Here is a 9,858-nt window from a genome sequence, read left to right on the forward strand (position 1 = left end):
CCCGTCCATGGCAGGAAGCCGCTCAGCTAGCAGGTGTTTAATACACCGCCTCACAAACGAGTCATTTGAAATGGCTAGACATCACAACACGAGGATCTGTAAAACAGATGCGTATGGAGCTGAGGGCTCGCGTGTGCTATTTAATGTGAGGCCTGACCTTTCAGCTCGAATCCTCAAGGACAGATGGGATGGTTTCAAAGAAACTAAGAAAAAAAAACTCTCCTTTATAGCACGATGTTTCGGTAACTCTCTGCCTTAGAAAGGCATTACTGTGCCACAGGATAAATATGCACTCCACAGACGTGCGGTCATCCCTAAACATGGTAGAAAAACAACAAGCACTTTAATTAAAGCAGAGAAGAACGCTTCAACAACATGCTGAAACTGAAGGTGCCTCAGTGGGACGTCCCATGACTGTTATTAACTCACAAAGGATGGGGGAAAGCCGCCTGTTGACAGCTTTAAAACACACAGTTCTCACTTCCTACATCAAGTTGTCATCGACCCCCTCGGCAGAACTTGTTTAATAAAGTATTTTAATTCATGGTTAAAAATAAGAATGATCACGCAATTGTCCAGCAGTTTGGGAAGGGAAATGAGTGATGCCATCAGTGACACCTCATTGAGGCGATCCATCTGTCGGCCGTGTCTCTCTTTAGGCCCTTTTGAGCCTCTGTGTATTATTTATACACTTCTATTCAAGACTTTGAGGTTTGTTAGGATTTCTCTGTTTTTCTCAAAGTCTTAACAAAGCTGCATTTATTTAATCAAAAATCTTGCAAAAATGTAATATTGTGAAATTATTTAACTATGTGAAATGCATTTCCTTCCTGTAAATTTGCAAAGCTGACATAAACATTTATTTAAACTGCATTTATTTAAAATAGAAATATTTTGTGAAATTATAAAGACACTATAATTTATTATTATATTATAATTTATAATTTAATCAATACAATTATTCATTAACTATTGCAATCATAAATTGTAAAAAAAAAATACTGTGCTTTTCATTAAACGAATGCATCCTTGCTGAAGGAAAATATTAATCTTACTAACCCCAAACTTTTGAACGTTAAAGTTGAATTACTGAAGACTAAAGTCACACTAGTCTTTCTAAAAAAATCTAGAACATACAAAGTTATGGGGAAAATGAAATAAATGCTCTACAGAAACTTAAAAATAAATAAATAAATAAAAATAAAATCAACATACAACAAATATTAACGAACCAAAAATGTAAAACTCTACAGTCGACTAAAACAATCTTCAGGCGTCAACATGTCAATCTTCCTCCATCTTTGAATGTAGAGAAATGCAAAAAAACAAATGATAAAAAAGTAGACTTCAGCTTATAAATCTGCACTAAATCTGAACAAACAAACCTTTAAGAAATGTCCCACTTTTCACTTCATGCTATTATCTATTTTAAATGTATAGATGTGGTCCAGATTTATGGCATTAACTAAGTAGAAAACACTTCTTTCCACATCGGAGATGAGAGATATGTTGGACATCTCTCAAATATCTCAGCCTCTGATTAAAGAGAGGGAGACAAATGAATGCATTTTAAGCTTTTACTCGGCAGGGATGAATGGTCTGTTCACTAATACCACTAAAACGTGTCTGATTCGTTCTCCATCAACAAAGAGACATCATTAGAGTAATTGTAGAAATGCCAAACAGTTGGTTCAGCTTTGAGATCTAATCCAAATACTGGATTGAATACAAGAAGCTACCTAAGACTGATTACACTGCGATCTGCTCCTATCATTGGGGTGGACACACACACCTTTCAATGAGGGTCCCAAACAGCAGTCTGATGGCCCTCTGGATGTTCTCTGTGCAGAGCCAGCTCCACTGATCCTTCATGAGCACACACAGGATATTCAAGGCCTGGTCAGATAGAGCCATCTTACTAGCTGTACACAAACACACAGGTACACACAAAATATAAAGCCATCAGTCACCGCTGAAAAAGAGACACTGGTCACAATCTTTGAAAACGTGTTTGTCAAATGATTCCCAGAATGACTGAATAAGAGCACAGCATGTTCAGTCCACGAGTACAACTAAAACACAAAATATGAACACACACAGATCCAATCACTGACATGTTTTTATAATATGGAACATGGAATGACTTTGTTTATTTTTTCTTGCACAGAACTATGAGAGCTGGTTTTCGTCAGGGCGAGAGATGCTTGAAAACATTCTGAAAGTACAATGCTGCCCTCTAGAGGTAACTTACATAATATTAAAGACCTAGCCAACATGGCACCTAGGGTCCTCTGAAATCCTCAAACATTGTTCTTTATAGTGGAAAAAGGTTTTCATGAGTTTACTATACAATAAGAGTGTAAAAGTCATGTTTTTGTACTGAAAATTTTCTGTGTGGATCTTTTGGTTTGGTACATATGTGCACGGAAATACAGCATTGTGTTTATACAACATCGATTCAAATGATGTCCATTTGTTTTTCAGGAAATTCAAACAATAAATGTCGCTGTATGAATGCCTCGGTTCAAATGGCATCGCAGAGCACGAGTGAGCATGATCATCCCTTCCTCTTTACCACTAGCTAGTTTTAAAGCAAAATAAACATGAACGCATGAACATATCATGCCTCGTGCAATCGCTCAATCACTGTTTCAACCACAAAAAAACGTCTAAACTAAATATTTAATTTACATTACACAACTCATTTAAACTGAGTCAAAACTGCGATACGTACTGAACACATAAACACCCCTACTATATTAAAAGTCCCTGTTTGAGAAACCTTCCCCTTGTGTGAGTTAATAATTACACTGAGTTGAAGTCTAGAAATTAGGGCTGGGCGATCTATCTAACGATATGATCATGCGCATCTAATCAGTAAAGCTGCTTCCGTGATCACCGCTAAAATCTGCTTATAATAGGAGTGGCATTTAATAGACAGAGCCATGGATCGCTGACAAGCTACGCAATATCGTGTTCATTATCGAAAGCGATTCATCTGCGATAATGAACGCAATATTACGTAGCTTGTCAGCGATCTACGGCTCTGTCTATTAAATGCCACTCCAATTATAAGCAGGTGATGGCGCTTTTAGCAGTGATCAAGGAAGCAGCTTTACTGATTAGATGCGCATGATCATATCGTTAGATATATCGCCCAGCCCTACTAGAAATAATATTATTATCATTATTTCTCTTATACAAGAGTCATTACCAGAATCACTGAAGGCGGGTTCATTCTGTAGCTGTGCTTTGGCACATGCGCATGTTTTTATTTCCCATTTAGATGCTCCACTTCTCTCTGCATCAGCATCAAACCCTGTTTTAGCTTCACAACGCTCCTTCTCGGAGATGAAGCTCTCCAGCTCGTTCAAAGAGAAGCCATTGAAAACCTGTAACAACAACAAAAACAAATCAATGCATATTCACCGTGCTGCTAATGAGCAGAAAACAACTTTCAGGGACACAAGAACTACTGCAGAGTGGAAATTAGCAAAAGCGATTTTCTATTTCTCATTCACTTCCTTCTTATGGTTCGCTGAAAAAGACTCCGGTGACTGCTACTTACAGAGCTGCTTTCATCAAAGCAGTAAAGCACTTTGGGTTTCATGTCAGACACGTTGAGAGCAGGGGCAGTTTTACTAGAGAACCTCATTCGAGACCTAGAAATGAAACATGTATGAGTCATCCAGGAATATACTGACAGCTATAAACTATTCAGGAAACAAGCTGTTCTCCTCCTATACTTGGATTTCTTGTCAGTGGATGGTTTCCCATCAGGCTCTGCGTCAATTTCATCAGTAGGACTCTGTGGATCTGAGCGAGGGAAGGCCGTCTTCAGGGTGTCCACTATAGCATTCACCACAATCTGCCGAGTCATAAAACAAAATTTTATATAAAGAGTTGCGGTCAAAACATACAATGTGCAATCTGTAAAGTACCTTGTCTATGCGTGAAACAATGAAGGGTTTCTTCACAAAGGCAATTCTTGCATCAGTGTTAAGAGCGAGAAATTCTTGCATTTCCTCACTGTTGGCCGTTTCAGGAATGGCACAAAGTTGCTGTAATAAAAGATGAATAAACATTTGAAAGAAGTTGCCTGGAATGGAATACTAACATTAAATATAGTCCGGTTCATGTAATTTATATATTCAAAAAACGTACTCTAAGGAATGTTTCCAAAAGACCTTTCCTGGCCTCGACTTTGTCACAGTCCATGTTTCCAAATGGAAGCTCAGGAAATATTTTCTTTGGTCCTTTCACATCTACAGTTAACAGAACAAGACAACCAATAAAACAGAGTTTTGGAAAGCTTTAAAACTGACAGGACTAATATGCTCTGCTCACGTTTAAGAATCTTGCGTAATTCGGGTTTCTCCTCTAAACGGGTCTGAAGGTTGAGGAATTCGCTGTAGCGTCGGCTGACGGTGTGATAGGCCATGGGCTGCAATGATTCAGGATTCTCAGAGTCAATGGCTGTCTCATACTGCAAGAAAAACACATCTTTATCAACCAATCATATTATGATGACATTTTGCAACACTTCGTCCTTTTGGTTACTATTACTAAAGCTTTACAGAATATCCTTCAAGAATAGACTACAGAGTTTCATGAATAGCATTTTTTTTCCCCTGTAACGTGTGGATAAAGGGCTAGAATTTATTAAATATGACTCTTGTGTGGGCTAAAATAAAATGTGACATTGTAAAGAATTTTTATCAACCATTTTTCTTCTAAAGAAACTTTTGAATTAGACAAACCAGACTAAAAAGGGTAGTGACTAAAATTATAGTCAAGGCACTCCAGAGATGGACTGATAATACAATTCTATAAGATATAATAAATTACTTATTACTGAAAAATTGGAGGGGAAAAAAATATCAAATATTTTGATAAAAAAAAAAGAAAAGAAAAAAAAGAAATTGAAACAAAAAAAAAGCTATTATTTAAACAACATTTTCAAATATTAAGTAAAATAATAATTATATATTAAAATAATAATAATAATAATAATAATAACAATAATATAGCCAACATACAATAAGTAATTCTATACAGTATTGTGAAAATTTATTAAAACATTATATTCCGAATATATTAACATAATAATATATCAATATTAATATGAAAAAGGTAGGCAATATATTCATTAAAAAATTTGTCTGAGATTTTATTTAACAGTGAAATTAGTCATATTTAAAAGATGAATGTTAACTGTGCGTTAGATGACGGCAAAGGGGATCTAAATGTAAAATTAGCAGAAATGAGTGAGAACTATTAAATATCAAATATCAGCCAATTCTGGTAAACTTCAACCTAGATTTAACGAACTTGATAACTTTACCAACATGATTTAACAGAGAAAAGTGAGAACCTTTATGCTGTAGAGAGTGTAGGGATGTGAGCCAGTGCCTCGGTGCTCCTTAGCAGTAATGGTGCCAGTGATGCGGAGGTTCTGGATAATGACCGGACCCTCTGGGCTGCTGAGCGGCTCGAAGTTAAAAGGTGCCAGGGATGCCATCCCAGCTGGTGAAGAAGCCTGGACGGGTGCAGTCAAAGCCAGCTCACTGGGGTACACCAGGCCTGGCTGGTCTGCACTCGAGTTGCTCTTCTCCAGCAGCTGGAGAGTGCAAAACCTTGATGGCTCTTCCTCAGGCACACCTGTGGAACGTACCAATAGCTCCTTCTCTGTCGTATTATTGGTGTAAGTTGGAAGTTCATCCTCGAGGTCTAACCCAGCATCAGCCGGAGTGGTGTATTCTGCAAGACTTTCAGAAAGGGTCTCCTCTGAACCAATCAGAGCCAGCGTTTCTAGGGTGCTCGGCTTGAAATCTGTTAGCGGAGAATCCAAATCGGAGTCGGTTTCTTGATAGAACGGATTGGGTTTACCGAGTCTCAGATAATCCCTGGGGCTAAAACCCAATGGAAACGGTTTGGTCGACCGTGGTTCGTCTTCCTCCAGGTTGTGTGGAGAATAAAGATCAGCGGAGTCAAAGACATCATAAGCTGCAAGTTCTGGTGTTGGGGCCTCCGTTGCTGTAGGGGTCTCTGGGGTGACTTTTAGGGACAGAACGCAAGGAATTTCAAGCTCTTGCGGCGTGTTTTCTTGAGGAGATAGAACTTGTGGTGGAGCGTGAACTTCTGCTGGTTCTGGTGCTGGTTCGCTGGATTTTGTGAAGATGCTTACAATCAACATGTTTAGCCAGTCCGGGTCGGACAGTTTTGCAATTAAAGGCAGCAGAACATTGCACATTATAAGTTCGCCAACCACAAATCGACCTGTTCGGGTTTCTAAATGTGGAGGAGGTACAAGAGCATGGAGAAGCAGATCTACAATTGCCCGTACGTAATTCACCTCGACAGCAGAGCTCTGAAGAGCGGGATGAGGAGGGCAGAGTTTGCTGTACGCCTCCCAGAGGTCTTCCCCTTTTTCCACCTCTTGATGTTTAACGACTTCCTTGGCACCCAAATAACACTGAAGGTGACATCCACATAGGTCTAAAACCCTCTGAGATAAAGCTTTCCTGTCAACTCTTGCCACTCGACCCTTCAGCTCCAATGCCATTGAGATCATGGCATTGTGCACCTCATCCTCAAACTCTTTTTCTTTGGAAACGGTGCTGTGCCATGAGGTGACAAAGTCACGTATGATCTTGCCAACTGTCTTCTGGATCTCGTCTTCCAGTTGTTGCTCGCTTTCGGCACTGTGAGGGATCTCCTCCAGCCTAACAAAGTGCTCTAGGTGAACAACGCTGTCCGAGTCCAGGACAACCTGGGAACCAAGCCAACCACCTATAACCACTAAGAGGCTTGTGAAGAAACACAAGAGCCAAACGTTGATCAGCAGGTGGAACAAGACCATCCAGGCCAGCAGAGCCCCAAAACCAAGCAACCTCCTCTGGACCAAAAACTCAGACAAGCCCCAGGGGCTCACATTGAGATGCTCAGGCGGAGTCATTGCAGATGTTTAAGTACTCCCGTGAAGGAAAATGGAGCGACACACCAACCAAATAATTGTGGTTCCCATTGACTTCCATTACATGGACATTTCTCAGATATCTTCGTCCATTTTCCACAGAAGAAAGCAAGTAATTTGGTTTTTGGTATAACATCCGGGATGACCACCGATCTATAAATGAGATGTGTATCAGTGAGGATAACTGATTGTTCATTTTTGGGTTTCTTTAAGAAACGGATCATGAGAAACCAAATAGATGGACTATTGTTTGTTTGAACAATTTTTCTATACTGAATTAAAACTTTGGTAGCTTGACAGTAGCCAGCCACCACTGACATTAAAATAAGAAATTAAACAATTATGTAAATATTAAAATAGAATATAGCACTAGAGTACCTACTTTAGAAAAAAAAAATCAGTGTGTAAATATCGATTTGCTATAAATTTAACTTGAATACTATGATATTATGCGCATTATTAATACACAAATAAACACCAAGCTTAATAAAAAAGACTAGTTTGACTAATCTAGGCATCGTGACTTCATCTATATATAAGGACGTTGCTGTGCGTACGTTTTGATCGGTATTAAGCTGGCGTTTCGTAATTTAAAAAAAAACGTCGTCACGGTAAACATTACTGAATTAAAATGAACTTACCTTAACAGCATATTAAATTAATGTAAGCTGCAAATTTGGACAATAACCAAGTCATGTTTAAATGCCCACTCAGAGGGCCTTGCAGTGTTTTGACAGCTTCTTCCTCGGCATCTCCGCCTCAGATAAGGAAGTGCATTCATTGTTCTGTCGCCCTCTAGAGGTCACACTGAACCCTGCAGCGCTCTGCTACAGCACAGATGACAGCCTCAGACAACGTTCACTTTCATCCTACTTTTCCACACAATGAAAGTAAAAGGTAAAAGTAAAAAAAAAAAAAAAGCTCGTTCTGGCTCGTATCTCCTTTTATGTTTTACAGAAAAAGTAAAACATTTTTCTAAAAGACATGGGGGTGATGTATAATTACGTTTTATTTTTATTTTTTGAGAAACATCTCTTTTGTTAACCAGGGCTGCATTTACTGTGAAATATTATTGCAATTTCTGTTTTCCGTTTGAATATATTTTTAGTATCTTCAGTGTCTCAAATCTTGTGTCAAAAAACCTTGATTCCAAACTTGAGTTGGAAAAAAATTAAAAGAAAAAAAAAAGAAAATAAATAATGTGTGTGTACAGTATGTATGTATGTATGTATATGTGTGTATATATATACATACACACACACACACTTAGTCATTTAGCAGACGCTTTTATCCAAAGAGACTTACAAATGAGGACAATGGAAGCAATCAAAAACAACAAAAGAACAATGATATATACCGGTAAGTGCTATAACAAGTCTCGGTTAGCTTAACGCAGTACACATACTTTAGCAAAGGCTTTTAAGTAATAAAAAGAAAAAGAAAAAGAAAACCAATAGAGTAGAAAAAGAATACAGCTAGCTAGTATTCTAGCTAGCTGTATTCTATTTATTTATTTTAGTGTTAGAGGTCTTATATATATATATATATAAATAATTGTATAATAAATGAAAAGAAAATAGAATACAAAAAGATTAGAAAGGTAATTTTTTTAAAGAATTGAATTAGTATAGAGAGAAAGAGTTATATACACACAGACACACACACACATATATATATATTATATATATATATATATATATATATATATATATATATATATATATATATATATATATATATATACAGTACATGCACATACGATGGCATGGAAGAACAACTTTCGGTTCCCAAAGACCCTATCAGTGAACAGTTCCTAAAAGTTCAATTTTAAAGAACATTTAAAAAATCTAAAGAACCTTTTCTGCATTTGAAAGCTTCCATGGAAGTTCAAGGTTCTTCATTCTTCAGAACCACTGGTGTCAATAAAGAATCTTTATTACCACTAATTATAAAAAGTCAACAAAAAGGAATTAAATTGAAAAAAAAACCTACAAGCTGTAAGACCTCATGCTGCCGTACCACATCACAAGTTTAAGAGCAAAAGCGGCCTCAGCTGCCTGTTCTTAACATGGATGAATCATCTAGTGCAGTTAAAACTTAGTCCTGCTACAACTGATGTTCAACATCTGTTTCCTCAGAGACAGACTGTTATTTCCGTTAAGCTGTAAATTTGAGGGAATCCCCTGGACAACAGATGAGAGGACCATATTGTTTGTCATATGCAAATATCATTAATGTTCTCCCGAGATTGTACTTCCTCTAATAGACAGTGCAAACAACGTTCAAGATTTAAATACACATTTCTATGCAGCCAAGAATTCCCCATCAGCCATCCACATGATCCTTGAAGAAAGCATTTAAACACGGCTGTTGCTGAAAAAGCATAAATATTACTAGACTTGACATGGACAGGGTGAATTCAGGTGAACAGACACTTTTCTTCCAGAAATCATCGATCCAGCCAGTCAATGCCATTTGGACTTAGTCCAGCTAGACAGCGCTGATAATTCTGATTGGCTCAGACAAGCTGCTTATGCTAGCAAGAGAAGAGCACAGAAGGGATGTAGAAATACATCCTTATAAACACAATGTTTCCACCAGATAAAACAGATGATTTTATAGTTTTTTTTCTCTCAAAATGACTTGAGTAAGACAAAACAAGCATTAAATTAGGCCAAGTGGAAAAATAATGATTCCCAAAAGTCTTGGAAAAACTGGATATAAGAATTTTAAAAGTGTTATTTATAGACCTTGAAAAGTCACAAGCTATTCAACTCCATGGGCACTTCATATTAAAAATAACATTTTCTAGTCAAGTCCAGCACTGATGTATTTTATCAATTGTTGGATTAAACAACTTGGATAAAAAGAAACTAGAAAGG

The 9,858-nt window shown here is 37.5% G+C and overlaps 1 protein-coding gene across 1 annotated transcript in view; it reads right to left on the minus strand.

Moving 5' to 3' along the window:
* LOC127972505 (sorting nexin-19) overlaps positions 1-7,776 on the minus strand; it is a 33,151-nt gene extending 25,375 nt beyond the window's left edge. Inside the window, exons 1-9 of the mRNA XM_052576041.1 lie at positions 7,618-7,776; positions 5,375-7,129; positions 4,348-4,486; positions 4,165-4,265; positions 3,942-4,061; positions 3,747-3,868; positions 3,569-3,662; positions 3,215-3,392; positions 1,793-1,922 (exon numbers count right to left, since the gene is read on the minus strand). Of these exons, the coding sequence (XP_052432001.1) occupies positions 1,793-1,922; positions 3,215-3,392; positions 3,569-3,662; positions 3,747-3,868; positions 3,942-4,061; positions 4,165-4,265; positions 4,348-4,486; positions 5,375-6,958 (2,468 nt within the window). The 5' untranslated portion in view covers positions 6,959-7,129; positions 7,618-7,776. The remainder of the gene's footprint in view (positions 1-1,792; positions 1,923-3,214; positions 3,393-3,568; positions 3,663-3,746; positions 3,869-3,941; positions 4,062-4,164; positions 4,266-4,347; positions 4,487-5,374; positions 7,130-7,617) is intronic.
* Between the last annotated feature and the right edge of the window lie 2,082 nt (positions 7,777-9,858).

Source organism: Carassius gibelio, chromosome B15 (assembly GCF_023724105.1).
Source record: "Carassius gibelio isolate Cgi1373 ecotype wild population from Czech Republic chromosome B15, carGib1.2-hapl.c, whole genome shotgun sequence".
In the NCBI taxonomy this organism is placed as follows: Eukaryota; Metazoa; Chordata; class Actinopteri; order Cypriniformes; family Cyprinidae; genus Carassius; species Carassius gibelio.